Genomic DNA, 16,942 nt, shown 5'->3' on the forward strand with positions numbered 1-16,942 from the left:
CTGTCGGCTCCATCTTTAATGGGGGAAAGAAATACAGCGCAAGTCTGTGTGCATCTTTTGTTTGATAAAAAATAACATCATCTGACATAATTCAGATATATAGGCAGGGCTGTGGAGTCGGAGTTAGTTTTGGTTGGAGTCGGTAGAAATGTACCGACTCCAGCTTTAAAAAAAAATGTATTAATATTTCAGAATTGAACTTTCATATGAATTTTATAAATGTTACTCAAATATATATGTTCTATCAAACTATGAACAACAGTGATAAGCAGTTCTGCTGGAGATTGAGACATTTCTTATTGTGTGTCACTGTTCTCCACTGCCCTTATCTAATCTTATACTTGGTTAACCTCATTCTGCCCCAACCCCCCTACTCACAATGTATGAAACTTAAAGTGAAAATGTGTTGCAAATTCTTAGTAGTAAAGCTCCTCCTCTAGACTAGATCATACTAGGTGTGCGTCTTCCAAGCATCTCACAGCTGCCTGCTACTCAAAAGAGGAAGACTGTAAGAAGTATTATCCTTTCAACAAACTTTGCATCAGTTAACTGTGAGTATATGAGGAATAATAACAGTATTACTGACCACTATATCAGTTGTACGACCTGGCAATAATTTTGTACAATTGTTTTTAGGAAAAACAATTGTCATTTGGATTGTGAATGCAGAATTAAAAACCTGAGAATGTCAAAGAAGCATCACATTAAATCAGCTGTATTTGAACATTTCACCTTCACTCAAGATAGAAAACATTATGTCTGTCAGTGTATGACAAATGATCCAGACGAAAACAAATGCTGTGAAGCCAAGATGAGTGCATATTCAGGCAAAGATAAAAATGCTCCTACCAGAGTTTCTAATCTAAAGAGACATTTACAGCGCTTTCATCCAGAAGTACTGAAAGCAGTGGATGAGAAAGACTGCATCCAAACCAATGAACCAGTGCCCAGCTCTTCCAGCCAAACAAAGGAGCAGAGAACTTTGCAGCCATCAGTTGCAAGATATTTTGTCAGTGACAAAGTTACTGTGACAATGACAGTAGATACATTTAAAAAACAGATCATAGAGCTTGTTGTAAAGGATAGTGTGCCTATTTCATTATTTTCACGACCAGCTTTTATGTGTCTGAATGGGGAAATGGCCCGCAAGCTTGGTGTTTCTCTGGAGAGAGAGAGAGAGTGCATTAGAAAATTAGTAATCGAAGAAGCTTTTAAACAAAAGGAAGAACTTAAAAAAACTCTCAAGGGACGCTTTCTGTTTCTCAAATTGGATGCCTGCACACGTCAGAGTGAACTATTTTGCCATCAATGTCCGATTTGTTTGTGACAAAAATGAAATAGTTACCAAGACATTGGCAGTAAAAGACACCAAAGCTCATCACACCAGTGAGTTTCTCCTGGTCTTGGTGGAAAAGGTTCTGCAAGACTATGAACTTAAAAAAGAGCAAGTTCTTTCTGTCGTAACTGACAATGCTTCATATATGATAAGTACTATTAAGCTAATGAATGAGAGTAATGATGGTGACCAGCAGCTAGAAGAACATTCTGGGTCCACAGACACAGAAATCTTTGAAATAGAGGAACACAGTATTGTAACTGAGGAGCAAACTGAAGTTGCTTCAGATGAACAGCAACATGATAGTTTAGATGATCTTGTTGAAACTGTGTCAATATGTTCTTTCATTCATCACATGTGTTCATACGCTACAGCTGGCTATAAGAGACAGTCTGCAAGAAGGACATGCTGCTGCACTGATTGGCAAGGTGAGAAAATTGGCTACTGTTGCCAGAACCCCTAAAGTTGACTCAATTTTGAAGAGACGTGCTGGAAAAGGGGCAATTATTGATCAAGCCACATGATGGGGCAGTACTTAATGATTCAGCGCTTGGTTGAACTGAAAACCTTTCTTGTAGACATAGCTAACCCTCAACTGACGCTAAACGAAAGTCAGTGGAATCAGGTGACTGAGCTGGAAAAATTGCTAGAGCACCCATTTACAGTGACTAAAAAATTACAAGCAGAGGACTTAACTCCAGGTATTTTCTTAAAGGAGTGGAAGAACCTGATGTTTCGCCTGTCCCAAAGAGGAGGGTTAATTGCAAGTGGCATTGCTACATCAATGAAACGGAGAGAGGAGCTACTATTACAAAATAACATTCTTTTGGCAGCTGTTTATGTAGACCCAATGCATCGGATTCTTCTAGATGATCAACAGCTAAGTAAAGGAAAAGAAGCTCTGTTTGAAATAGCAGTAAGGATGAAAGGGTTGCAGAACAGTCAGGAGGAACAAGAAGAATTTGGTCGTCCTGCCACATCTTCACCCTCATCATCAACTGATGAAGAATTTAATTTCAAAAAATATTTGGATCACAAGGACCGTGCAAAGCGTTCCCGCATAGAAGAAGAGTCATCCCCATCAAGGAACACAGCCAGTACATTTCAGCAGAATTTTTCATATGCACTAAAAGAAATTGAGAAATTTGACCGTTCATCAAAAATAACAGTGCAACAAGCGATTCCTTGTTATATATATGCAGAAAGTAACCAATGTAAAGATTAAATACAAACAGATGGTAAGTAATTGAGAAAAAGTATACTAACCCACTGCTATTGCACCTGGCCGTCGCGCGTTTTGCCTATGGCTTCAACTGGGAACTGAGTTGTAAGGTGAGAGAGGATTTATAGGACGGATAGCCATTCAGATAGCTCCTACGCTAATTAGGTTCATCTCATGTGATGTTTGCGTACTCCATGCATGGTAATCCTGACAAATCCACCCCATGTGACTTGCTTCCATGGGAACGCTGCAAGCTTGGGCGGAGGTGATATCAGCGTGCGTTCCACCCTGGGCCGCATGCATGAGTCTAAAGGGTGCCTGCGCTTGGTCCGAGCGGATTTTGATGTCAGTGAATAGATGCGTACTGTATTTTTCGGACTATAAGATATACCTTTTCCCAAAAAAATTTGGTAGGAAAATGGGGGGTGCATATTAGTCCGAACGTAAGCTTACTGGGGGGGTTTGCGGCAGTGGTGTAGCAGCGTCCCTTACTTAGGTAACCGGCGGCAGAAGTGTGGCGGTGCTGAAGTTCGGTGTCAGTGGTTCGGAGTGCGTCATTGGTTCACCTGCGGCCATCTTCCTGAAGCCATGGGCTGCTGGAGGAGGCATGTGCGCAGAATAAGATCTCGGCTGACCTCTCGCTCTCCATTTTCTTGAGGCTGTGGGCTTCAGGAAAATGGCTGCCGAAGGCCGCGTGTGCAGATAGAGATCTCGGTGACCCTGGGCTTCAGGAAAATGGCCGCCGAAGGCTGAGCTTGCGCTGATTTGAGATCTCAATGCCATTTCTCTGAAGACGAGGGCTGCCGAGATCTCAATCTGCGCACGTGTTGCCTTAGCAAAATGGCCACCGAGATACCAATGATGCCCTCGGCTCTGCTTACTGTGGACACCAGGCCGCAGCATTGCCACATTTCTGCCACCAACATCCTGGGGAAAGGACCTTGCTTTATGCAACGCACTTTGCACCGCCGACACCGGACCTGCATCATCGCACCACTGAGATACCCTGGGACTATAGCATTGCCCCACCTCTGCCGCCGCCGGCTTCTTGAGGAAAGAACCATACCTCCTGTGACCCTTCTCTACCACCGCCATCTCTCAGGTAATACCTTAAATTCGGACATTAAGATGTCTTAAGGTCCGAAAAATGCGGTAAGTATTCAGAGAGGTGTGGAGAAGGAGGGAACAAGTGTCTATGTGCATGTAAATAAATGGTATGTACCACAAGTTAGAGAACCAAAAACATCCAGTATGTTTTAAATTTTGTTAAAGTGACATGTGCAATATGGTTATGTATTCACAAATATTTAAGTGAATAATAAGACGAGCGCATATATAAAGTATAAGCCGAATAAAGAAGAAAACAGGATAACTGTTATGAATGGGTCACCGAGGAGAAAAAGGCAAAACAAGCTAAGCCACAGAAAACCAGAGTGGTTGGTAACTATGCAGATTGCAGATCCCTGATCTTACCACACAACTAGCAGTAGCCGTGGAGCGTACCTACAATGAACCTAGACGCCTTGTCACGGCTGGAGGACTACATAAGCCTAAAGCAAGAAAAGGGAAAACTAACTGCCCCAGAGCAGACCCCAAAGGAATAGATAGCCCCCACACATGTATTGACGGTGAAACAAGATGAAGGCACAAACACAGGCAGGAAAATAGGCTGAGCAAATGATGGGGCCCAAACTAACTAGACAGGAAAGGAAAGACAAGCCACTGTCTGCAACCTGCAAAAAAAACGTACAAAAATAATGTCCAATACTTATGATAGCAAAATTAGCCCTCAAGTCACTAGACTTCTCCCACTATATCAGCACTCTGGAATATTCTGAGACAGAGCAAAAAGAGACCAAGCTAGTAAGGGACAAAAAGCCAATTGGCAAAATACTGATAAATAAGAGTGGAAATTCAGCTCAGCCCCCAGCTGTGGCTGGCAGACCACACAAAAAACTGAATAGACCAACAAAATCAAGTGTGAACATTAGCAAAAAAAACTTGGCTTTAGATGACTGGAACAAAGCTGAAAACCAAGAGCTGACAAGCCAGAAGGAATCACCAGCACCTGAATAGGGCGTCGGCTGTCTTAAATCCAATCTGAGAATCCTGAGATCCAATCGTCATCCTCCTCAGGTGGCAGATCTCCACCGATCAAACCAGCCGCACCACCTCCCGACACCACCAGAGGGAGTCCAGAAGGGGAACCAGAGAATGAACTCACAACAGATAACTGCCTGGTGGCAGAGCACAGAATAGTCTGCAGTGAATTCAACAATAGTGCTCCAAGCAAAGCAAATAAAATAAAGTACCTGACAACCAAGCAATAGTACTAAAAGAAAGGTACCGGACAGTTGGAAAACTGCAGCAGAAACACTGGAGAACCTGAAAAAAAAGAAACAGACCACAAGTCCTCACCAATATATATTAAATAACATAGTTTATTAGTAAATCAGGTGATTAAGACAGTGCAAAGGACGATACAAACATGGAAAATACCATATTAAAAATATATAAAAAGGGACACTCAATCCAGTAAAATAGAAATATTGCCGCATAAATACATGTATAATATAACCAATATATAGAAATTATTGATATATAAAAACTCCAAGATAAATCATGAATGAGATTATGTGAATAAAAAATTATATAATATCACAAGTGTGCACAAAGGTAAAGTGCAAGTGAAAAAGACGCCAATAGGTGTCAGTGTGGGCAAATAATGAGTCAAGAGATCGAGAGTGGAGTAAAGTGCAAATGTAAATGAGTGAACCGCAAGTGGGACAGTCTTACAATGGTGATACAGTCTCAGTCTCCTGGAGGGCGGACCTTTTGAGCCGAAGATTGTATTCTTCTTGGTGGTCTTATCATAGTGACGTTTAACCAGAATGTCCTTAAGGTTTTGAGTGCGTCTATAGGTAATAGATGGGATTTAAGGGTACCATCCAGTTGTAGTAAGTCCCGTTACCGGTAAGCAACAACGTCTTATGTTCCTCCTGAGAGCGCTGCCATAAGAAAAAAATCATCAATATACCTTCTACAGACTTGAACATGTTCAACCTAGGGATTAGGATCCGATATGTAGATCCCTTTTCACACAGCCACAGAAACAGGTTGGCGTATGAGGGTGCGCATGCAGCCCCCATAGCCATGCCCTGGAACTGTAGGAAGAAGGATCCATTCAGTAGAATTGGATGTTAAATTCTTGGACTGTCATTCTTTTTGGAGATTTTGTTTCCCCGTCTTTTTTTAATTGTTCTTTGGATTTATAAATAAAATCTGTAATTATTTTAATATAGCTTGAGACACTTCATATCTGACAGCTTTTCAATGCTGTTGCATACACGGATTGTTTGTAAAAAAATAATACAGATAAGCCAGCATTGCTCCACTTCCGCATTTGTGAAGGGCCGCGCGCCAGTTCTCTGATGTTAAAATTTTCATAAATTTGTGACTTCAAGTGTGCCGAGGTGCTAATGCCCTGCTAAGTTCACTGTTGTTTATGCCAAGAGGTGGTATAAATATTGGCAGAAGACAAAGCTGACAGACTTTGTTTTGTGACACAAGGCCTGCCCAAGATGTGCCAAATCTAATAAGGGGCTTACACCTCTTGATAAATTTGGTGATTTTTGCGCCCAAATTGTTGGAAGTAAATGTGCACTGATTCTATAGGTAGTAAACGGCCACCTGCATTCTGTTGGAAGTACTGAATGATTGATGTGGCTTATGAATGGAGCAATTGAAATAATAGTGTAATAGATCCAGAATTGTTTTTTGCCATGCTGTCATCAGCGCTATACTGCTCAGTCTAAGCTATTGTGCCTAGATGCAAGACTAAGTCCTCAACTCCTCCATCCATGTACCAACTCCAGAAATGCTTTATTTATTCACAAAGTCCTTGATTATACCCTTTTCTGTACATTTTATAGGTGTGAACTGCCTTATGTACAGTTGGCTACCGCAACAAGCTAATATTGTGCAAATGTCTTTAGAGATGTTTTACAAAGGGACTGTTAAAGAACAGAGTTTAGGATATAAAGGAAAAGTAACATTGACTGTAAAAAGACCCCTATTGTAGAATGAGCATAGTTAATTTTGATTGTGCCAAATGATGGCATCGTAGACTATTAATATAGTCTCTAGTGCAGAAGATTCTGTGCCTAATGCCAAGGAACTTCATCTTGTATAGTATTCCAATACATATTTTATTTGTTTCTCTCTTATCTAGCTTGAAGAAAAAAGCTGCAGATCTGGCTCACGTTAAGCAGCGTAATAAAGAGCTGGAGGCCTTGAATGTGAGGAATGAAGCCACAGTTAGCGCTGCCCTTAATGATAAACGCGATCTTGAAGCGGACTTGGCCAATCTGCGTAGTCAGCTGACTAAGGTACTGTTTTACTATTCATCAATGTGAAAAATATCTGAAGGGTACGGCAGATTTCCACTGTTCTAAACCAGTGCATAATGTGCTGCAAACAAACTGCTGAAATGCGTCACTTCTGTCTCAATACCCTGTAATATCACAATACAGCTGATATTGTGAATATACAAACTGATATAGTATATTCATATACTGTGATTTAAGTTCACATATTCACAAAATAGTCAATTTATACTGTAATCCTTGTGGGGCATCGAGATCCATGATCGATACGTTTATTGTGTCTGATAGTGATATTTCACATTATGCTCCTGCTCTCCCTCAATATAAAAGCCATACTTGCCAATGCAAATTACTGATGGAGAGCTAGTTATCATTCAGTAAGGGGTGACAGATTTGTAGACTAATTGCACACATATAAAGGATAGTTAGAAAAGTGGTAATTCAGGAGGCCTGTAAGTGAAATGACAGACAAGGGAGTACTTTTAAAGGCTGTCTTGAGTTTTTGCCTGTTCATACTTTTCCAATTAAGTGGGCAAATTACTTTGAGCACCCATGGAGTACAGTTTGTGGGCTGCATCTGGATAAAAAACAGATTGAGGTTCGTTTTGGCTCTAAAATAGGGTAAAACCTCAAATTTATGGGGTTTGTCAGCACAGAATGACCGTTCAAACCAAGTACAAGAGCTCGATGCACCCTTTCTTTGGCAAGGCCAAACTTTCTAGTACATTTTCCCACCCTCTGTCTCTGCCCCCTCTATTTTGATTGACAGATATGGAATACAGTGCCATTCCACATGATTCTATTTCATTGCTTTCCTCTGAGAAGATATTTTCAAAACAGACCATGTTCTGGTATTTGGAGCATCCTGTGGCAAATCAGACATGGATATAATGTCTAAGGCCTGTTTCACACTTCCGTTTTTGTGTCCGCCAAACGGATCCGTTTCCGTTTTTTTGACGGAAACTGATGCAAACGGATCCGTTTTTTTAAAAACGGATCCGTTTTTTTGACGGATCCGCGGTAACCGTAATGGAAGTCTGTGGGACAAAAAAAACGGATCCTGCAAAAAATGGCGGATCCGTTTTTTTACGGAAAACAACGGATTTTGACGGATTTGAAAAAACGGAAGTGTGAAACAGGCCTAAGGCTAAATAAAAAGCTGATCCCTGCCACAGAAATACCTGCAGATCCGAACTTGGATTTGCCCAATTGTGACACACAAAAACTTTGATTAAAACGCTATTGTATGTTCCATGCCTAAATTCTAAACAAAAAAAAATTCTGCTACACATTTTCCATAGGAAATGTTTTTGGCATCATGATTTCACTTCTTAAAAGTGCACTGCAAATGGTGGTAAATGTAAGGGTGAATGTTAAGATTTTGTGGTTTAGTTGAACTTGTATAAAGATTGTTTTTGCCAGCACTGTAACTGCTTGTCAAAACATAAATTTGAAAGCGTTCTTATCATACTGACCTACAGAATACAAAAAACAAGCTTATATAAAGTTATTCTGCCCGAAAAATTCAAGTTGTGCCTTGTGGAACTTGACCGTATTTTTCGGACTAATAGACTCAATAGAAAAAAAAAACTGAAGCAAAAAATGTCAATTCTGTACTTAATATCCCTTTTCCTTGTGTATATGGTCCCCATCATCCCTATCCTGGTAGGCATGGCCCCCATCAGAAAAACTTTACCAAAAAAAAAAAAAACATCCTAGTTACCTTCTTGCGCTCCCTCGCATCGTCCTGTTGTGATGCCACCAGCTCATTTATACATGTAAGGAGCGCACGACAGGGACGTCGTGCGCTGCTTACAAGCCGAGAACATCTGCCGGAACACTCGCTTCTGTTCACGCCGGGACTGTGCATGGAGAGCAGCTGCGGATAACACACTGCTCGCTATTAAAGATAAATGAATATTCGCTGCTTTCCACCCCCACGGGCATAGAATGTAGTGAATATTCATTTCTCATTAGCAGCGGGCACAGGAGTTAGCTGCAGCAGCCAGCTCCTGTGACACGCTCCCCCACCTTCTCACCACAGCCAGAGCAGATACATCTGGACTATAAGATGCACCCCCCTCCCCATGTTCCTCCACGCTTGTGGAGGGAAAAAAGTGTGTATTATAGTCCGAAAAATACGATAGACCTGGTCTGTAATGGGGGGAAAAAGCAATTAGGGCTAATAATTGTTATTTAAAAAAAAAAATTTACCAAACAATTTTGTGCTATTTATGTGCTGAATGATTTAATCAATAGTTTATATGCATGCAACAACTTGCTTTTTCTTTCCACCAGGCTGAAGACGCTCACTCTGTCGCTAAAAGGCAACTGGAAAGTGAGACTTTGATGCGTGTGGACTTGGAGAATCGTTGCCAGAGTTTGCAGGAGGAGCTGGAGTTTAGAAAGAATGCATATGACGAGGTACGGCAGTTGTATTGTATAAACTTCATTATCCTAACTGGTTGACTCTCGACTGCTGTTCCAATTATCTTTTATATTGAAACCTCTAGGAGTTCAGAGAGACAAGGAAGCGGCATGAGCGCAGTTTAGTAGAAATAGATAAAGGCCAGAAGTATGAATATGAATCCAAGTTGGCCCAAGCCCTTGATGAGCTTAGGAAGCAGCATGATGAACAAGTTAGATTTTACAAAGAAGAGATGGAGGAGACTTACCAGTCAAAGGTAATAAAGTATTGTTACTTTATGTATATGCAAAAAGGAGCTACCTACACTTGCTGATCTTGCATATAGCTGAGTACCTTGTAACCGGAGGATGCTAGATCCAGCTGGTGTAGCACAGCAATAACAAAAAAGGAGGGGTAATGCAGCACGTCCGTCCGTTAAGTGTAAAATAGCCACTTTAAATCAATTAAAACGAACAATGTCCAAGAAAAACTTTAAAATGGAGGCGTTTCTTGCTTAAAACGCCCTTAACCCCTTCACGACCAGGCGTCATGAAAGTCGGTGATGCCTATGTGGCGTCATGACTCCCCTGCGTGTCGGGTGATCGGGGTCACTGAAAGATCCCCCAACCCGCAGATACAGGGGGCTTTGTACTTCACCACAGGGGGGTGTGGCTTCACCCCCATGTGGCTGAGATCGCTCTGATTGGCTGTTAAAAGTGAAACTGACAATCAGAGTGATAGTAATATTTCATCAATGAAAATTGATGGAATATTACAATCCAGCCATGGCCGATGCTGCAGTAGCATCGGACATGGCTGGAGACCGTGATCCGCCACCCCACGACTCACGGGGCCGATCGGCCCCCGATACCGAGTGACGGCGGCAATGTGCTGCCGCCATCCTCTGCTCCTCTCTCCTCTCCCCCCACCTTCTGACACCCCCCCCCCCCCCCTACCTCCGGTGTCCCGCCGTCCTGTTCTATGAGTGCCGCCATCTTGGAAAATGCCGCTGGCTGCAGATTCCACTCATTCATTTTGATCACTGATAAACTCTCACAGTGATCAAAATGGAATGAAAAGTAAATAAACCCCCCGTTTATCACCCCCATAGGCAGGAAGAAATAATAAAATAAAGAAATTATTTTTATTTTTCCATTAGGGTTAGGGTTGGAAATAGGGTTAGGGTTGGAAATAGGCTTAGGGTTGGAAAATAGGGTTAGAGTTGATAAATAGGGTTAGGGTTGGAGTTAGGGTTAGGAATGTGTTGGGGTTAGGGTTGGGATTAGGGTTAGGCTTGGGGTTAGGGGTGTATTGGGGTTAGGGTTATGGTTAGGGGTGTGTTGGGGTTAGGGTTATGGTTAGGGATGTGTTGGGGTTAGGGTTATGGTTAGGGATGTGTTGGGGTTAGGGTTGGAGTTAGAATTGAGGGGTTTCCACTGTTTAGGCACAACAGGGGGTCTCCAAACGTGACATGGTGCAACCATTGGTTCCAGCCAATTTTGCGTTCAAAAAGTCAAACGGTGCTCCCTCCCTTCCAAGCCCCGACGTGTGCCCAAACAGTGGTTTACCCCAACATATGGGGTATCGGCGTACTCAGGAAAAATTGCACAACAACTTTGGGGGTCTAACTTCTCATGTTACCCTTGGAAAAATAAAAAAGTGGGGGCTAAAAATTGATTTTTGTGGGGAAAAAAAATGATTTTTGTATTTTCACGTTTCTGCATTATAAACCTGTGAAGCACTTGGGGAATCAAAGTGTTCACCAGACATCTAGATAAGTTCCTTGGAAGGTCTTGTTTCCAAAATGGGGTCACTTGTGGGGGGTTTCTACACATCTGGGGCTCTGCAAACGTGACGATCGCAGACCTTTCCATCAAAGTCTGCATTTCAAAACGTCTCTACTTCCCTTCTGAACCCTTATGTGTGCCCAAACAATGGTTCCCTCCATAAATGGGGTACCAGCGTACTCAGGGCAAATTGGACAACAACTTTTTGGGTCCAATTTCTCCTGTTACCTTTGTGAAAATAAAAATTAGCGAGCTAAAAAATCATTTTTTTTAGGAAAAAAATGACTTTATTTTCACAGCTTTGCGTTATAAACTTCTGTGAAGCACTTGTGGGTTCAAAGTGCTCACCACACATCTAGGTAAGTTCCTTGGGGGATTTAGTTTCCAAAATGGGGTCACTTGTGGGGTTTTCCACAGTTTAGGTACATCAGGGGCTCTGCAAATGTAACATGACGCCCCCAGACCATTCCATCAAAGTCAGCATTTCATAATGTCACTACTTCCCTTCCGAGCCCTTACATGTACCCAAACAGTGGTCGCCCCCCCCCCCCATATGGGGTTCCAGCGTACTCAGGACAAACTGGACAACAACTTTTAAGGTTCAATTTCTCCTGGTACCCTTGTGAAAATAAAAAATTGCGCACTAAAAAATAACTTTGAGAAAAAAAATGTTTTTATTTTTACGGCTCTGCGTTATAAACTTTTGTGAAGTACTTGGGGGTTCAAAGTTCTCACTATGCATCTAGATAAGTTCCTTAGGGGGTCTAGTTTCCAAAATGGGGTCATTTGTGGGGGAACTCCAATGTTTAGGCACATCAGGGGCTCTCCAAACACAACATGGTGTCCACTAACGATTAGAGGTAATTTACATTTTTTCCTTCTGAGCCCTGCTGTGCGCCCAAACAGTGGTTTCCCCCCCCCCACATATGGGGTACCAGCGTACTCAGGACAAACTGGACAGCAACTTTTGTTGTCCAATTTCTCCTCTTAGCCATGTGAAAATAAAAAATAGCGTGCTAAAAATCATTTTTGAGGGAAAAAAAAAATTATTTTTTATTTTCACTGCTCTGTGTTAACTTTTGTAAAGCACTTGGGGGTTCAAAGTGCTCACCACACATCTAGATAAGTTCCATAAGGGGTCTAGTTTCCAAAATGGGGTCACTTGTGGGGGGTTTTCACTGTTTAGGCACACAGGGGCTCTCCAAACGCGACACGGTGTCCGATAACGATTGGAGCTAATTTTCCATTCAAAAAGTCAAATAGCGCTTCTTCCCTTCTAGACCCTGCCTTGCGCCCAAACAGTGGTTTATGACCACATATGAGGTATCTGTGTACTTGGGAGAAATTGCCCAACAAATTTTAGGATCCATTTATCCTGTTTCCCATGTGAAAATGAAAAAATTGATGCTAAAAGAAAATTTTTGTTGGAAAAATTAAAATGTCTATTTTTTCCTTCCACGTTGGTTTAGTTCCTGTGAAACACCTGAAGGGTTAATAATCTTCTTGAATGAAGTTTTGAGTAGCTTGAGGGGTGCAGTTTTTAGACTGGTGTCACGTTTGGGTATTTTCTGCCATATAGACCCCTCGAAGTGACTTCAAATGGTCCCTAAAAAAAAATGGTTTTGTAAATTTTGTTGTAAAAATGAGAAATCGGTGGTCAAATTTTAACCCTTATAACTTCCTAACAAAAAAAAATTTTGTTCCCAAAATTGTGCTGATGTAAAGTAGACATGTGGGAAATGTTATTTAGTAACTATTTTGTGTCACAACTCTCTGATTTAACAGAATAAAAATTCAAAATTTGAAAATTGCAAAATTTTCTAAATTTTCACCAAATTTCTGATTTTTTTCACAAATAAGCACAAAAATTATCGACCTAAGCTTACCACTAACATGAAGCCCAATATGTCATGAAAAAATAGTCTCAGAATCGCTTGGATGCGTTGAAGTGTTCCAGAGTTATTACCTCATAAAGGGACACTGGTCAGAATTGCAAAAAATGGCCTGGTCATTAAGGTCAAAATAGACTTGGTCATGAAGGGGTTAATCACAGTATAATATACTATGATTTAAGCGTTTTTTTTCACCAGAAATGCTTCGGTTTTAACATTTTTCTTGGACATTGTTCGTTTTAATGGATTTAAAGAAGTAGTTATTTTATACTTAACTGTCGGACGTGCTGCATTTCCCCTTTCTACTTTTCCACATTTAAGTTGTCATTATGTGTCAGATGGTTTTTAGTGGTTGTACAGTAAAGAACTATTATGTAACATTGGCAATTGGTTTTCTTATCCCATTAAGAGAGTCCCATTTAAGAAATAGGCTCCAATTCATTGTTTGCTTTTTTACTCCCCACCCCCTTTTACGTGGGCGGAGTTTAACATTTCCAGATGTTTGTCTAATTCATCAAGTGTGACTTTTTACAAAGGTGTTCAGCAGAAATGGAGATAAAACTTAACTTTTAATAAATATATTATAAAATTCAAACAAAATCGTTAAAATACTCTAGTGTCTCAATCGAAAACACACAGAGTGTCAAGCCTAGGAGTTTAATAGAAAAGTGCCAAACATACGACTGCACCAGATCATATCAGACATTGCCACGCATGAAAATATGTTCCAGACAGTTAATCATACACCCAATGATGTGGATCATGAAAAACACTAATATATATATGAAGTCAGTGATGTATATCATTGCAAATGTTGATTTCACCTCATTAGCACAAACATATCAATGCCTGTACAAAAATCAAACAACAACCAGTGCTGAGTATTTACAGTACGGGCACAGGCACCATCAATTTATATGTAAAAAGGAACAGTCTCACCCAATCCTCAAATGAAAAAAACTGTTCAGTTCATCAGATGTGCTTTTCCCAGGGTCAGATGATGTGCTGTGCACAGGGTAACGCCACTCCCAACGTGTTTCCTCTTCAGGGGACTATAAAGTAATATAATGGGGCCATCCTTCCCCAGAGTCCCTGTCACCCGTTGATACGATGTTTAGCCACAAAATGTCGAAAAATTTAGTGGAACTCCATTCTAGTTCCCCCTGGTGTATTTTTGAGTGTGAGTATTTTTTTGCACCAGTTTGCAAAACGTGCATTTTTGGTGCCAAAACAAACAGTAAGGAAAAATAAATTTTTTTCACTTTGTTCCAAAATTGCTTTTGCCATTTTGAAGATATTTGGCACCAAAAAGTAAACTAATACTATAAGACAAAAAAAGGAAAGTGACTTAAAAATCCCGCAATCAATGTTTGGTTATTGGAATATATAATTTATACTATGTGAAACTGTTATTGTGTTTACTGACACCCTGAATCTTGCCATACTTTTCTATTTAATGAAGTAATATCTGCTACTTTTCAGTTGGACAACATTAGGCGTTCCTCTGATCACAGTGACGAGGAGGCAAAAGCTGTCCGAGAAGAGCTGAGTGAGGCACGAATGAGGGTGGAGGCACTCAGCTACCAACTTACCAATCTGCAGAAGCAGGTAGAATATGTGACTAGTAACATTTTTCTCATGCCAGGTATTATAGGTAACACTAAGCTTCTGTTGGTTAATTGTGCAGGTGCACACTCCAAAAAAAAAACCTTAGAACTTTACTGACATAACTTTTAATTTTTATTCTGCATTTCAGTTAAATGCATCAGAAAATCGTGTCCATGAGTTAGAGGAGATGCTAGCCAATGACCGTGACAAATACCGTAAACTTCTGGACAACAAGGAGAGAGAACTGGCAGCCATGAGGGACCATATACAGAGACAGTTGACTGAATATCAAGAATTGCTAGATGTGAAATATGCCCTTGATATGGAGATAAGTGCATACCGCAAGTTGTTGGAAGGAGAAGAGGAGAGGTAACAATGGCACATGAATTTGCATCTTAAATTGCTGTGAGATTTGAATTCGGCAGTCAATTTTCTTTTGTTTTTCCCCTTCATCTAAGAACCATAAATATTTTCTCTCCATTGACCCAGATGTTTGAAAGCTTGGGACTTTTAACCTTTTCAGACTTCCAAAGATGCGAAACAGGGCTCCGTGATAATCTGTTCGATGTCTGATCGCAATGCACGGACTGGCTGCACATATCCTTACCTGAACATGACAGCTGCATACATTTCTTTTGAGGCTGAAAGAGCCCTTAAGTGAAGCGACCTGACCGTACTTTACGCAGCTTCCACTTGGAAGCTGTGTGATAGGTTATACAAGTAAAAAAGAAATGTCGGCAGTTAAATATGGCAGTTTTGTCCTGAAAGCACGTTCCTCATGAAAAACTAGGCATGTTCACATACATCCAACAGATATTGAATAGTGGTGTGAAATTGTTTGGTCATTGTGGTGTTAAACAGTAAAAATGACCTGGTAATTTGACTCTTCATGTCCATACAGTTTTGGACATACTTTATAATTGAGCATTTTATTTAAAGCTTTTAAAAAAGAATTGAGAACATCATTCATAATATCCATAACTTTTTGTTGATAGAGGTACATAAGTGCTTGCGTTTTGTGTGGCAAGCTAATGGTTTTATTGGTACCATTTTAGAAGATGTACAACTTCATTGTTTTGTCACCTTCCCGCAAAATAGAAAAATGCCATCAATTTTTTCATTTCATTTGTCTTAAGGGTCAGATTTCATATTTTGAAAGATCAGACTAGATAGGTGAAATCAATTATGCTTTTTTCCGCTTTGTAAGATGCACTTTTTTTCCCCCAAAATTGAGGGGAAAAAGGGGGTGCGTCTTACAAAGAGGATATACATTTGCGCTGCCACTGAGGGTACTTGCCGCGGCACTCTGTGCCCTGATGCTGCCGCTGCGCTGTCCGCCACCGCCGCGCTCCTGTCCCCCGGTGGTTTCTTCCTCCCCACCGCCGCCGCCGCGCTCTGTCCCGTTCAGCGTGGGGGGGTCTCTGTCGCTCCATGCCTGCTTTCTTCCTGGAAAATGGCCGCCGCGCATGCGCAGACGGACATCTCGGCACTGAAATCTCGGGAGATGAGATTTCAGCGCTGAAATCTCATCTCCCGAGATTTCAGTGCCGAGATGTCTGTCTGCGCATGCGCGGCGGCCATTTTCCAGGAAGAAAGCAGGCATGGAGCGACAGAGACCCCCCCACGCTGAACGGGACAGAGCGCGGCGGCGGCGGTGGGGCGGAAGAAACCACCGGGGGACAGGAGCGCGGCGGTGGCGGACAGCGCAGCGGCAGCATCAGGGCACAGAGTGCCGCGGCAAGTACCCTCAGAACGGGACAGAGCGCGGCGATGGCGGCAAACACCGGGGGGACAGAGCGCGGTGGTGGCGGTAAGAACCGGGGGAGAGCGCGGCGGTGGTGGCAAGCAGGCACTGGGGGACAGAGTGCGGCGGTGGTGGCAAGCAGGCACCGGGGGACAGAGCGTGGCGGTGGTGGCAAGCATCAGGGGACAGAGGGCGGCGGCAGTAACAGACACCGGCAGCGGCACGCTGCACATCAAAACACCCCCTCATCCCAGCAGCAATGTTCCACTCCGGCCTCCTCCATCACCACCCCTGGAAAGCAATAAGACGCATGGATTATAAGATGCACCACCATTTTATTAAAAATAAAGTTTTTTTCCTATTTTTCTCCTCAAAATTTGGGGTGCGTCTTATAATCCGGAGCGTCTTATAAAGCGAAAAATACGGTATTTTTTCATTTTCAGATTGAGAAAAGGGCGGAGATCTGACCTTTCATATTCAATTTTGTGTGTTTTTAGATATTTTAATTTAAAGAAAAAGGAACTATTACTTTCCACATTCTTTTATTTCCTCTAAGGGACC

General features: G+C 41.7%; 1 protein-coding gene across 1 annotated transcript in view; it reads left to right on the plus strand.

Moving 5' to 3' along the window:
* Positions 1–16,942, plus strand: part of LMNB2 (lamin B2) — a 148,982-nt gene that overhangs the window by 70,749 nt on the left and 61,291 nt on the right. Inside the window, exons 3-7 of the mRNA XM_073545097.1 lie at positions 6,790–6,946; positions 9,242–9,367; positions 9,457–9,627; positions 14,512–14,637; positions 14,786–15,006. Of these exons, the coding sequence (XP_073401198.1) occupies positions 6,790–6,946; positions 9,242–9,367; positions 9,457–9,627; positions 14,512–14,637; positions 14,786–15,006 (801 nt within the window). The remainder of the gene's footprint in view (positions 1–6,789; positions 6,947–9,241; positions 9,368–9,456; positions 9,628–14,511; positions 14,638–14,785; positions 15,007–16,942) is intronic.

This window comes from Dendrobates tinctorius, unplaced genomic scaffold (genome assembly GCF_039654945.1).
Source record: "Dendrobates tinctorius isolate UK_male_01 unplaced genomic scaffold, ASM3965494v1 ptg000011l, whole genome shotgun sequence".
Taxonomy (NCBI): Eukaryota; Metazoa; Chordata; class Amphibia; order Anura; family Dendrobatidae; genus Dendrobates; species Dendrobates tinctorius.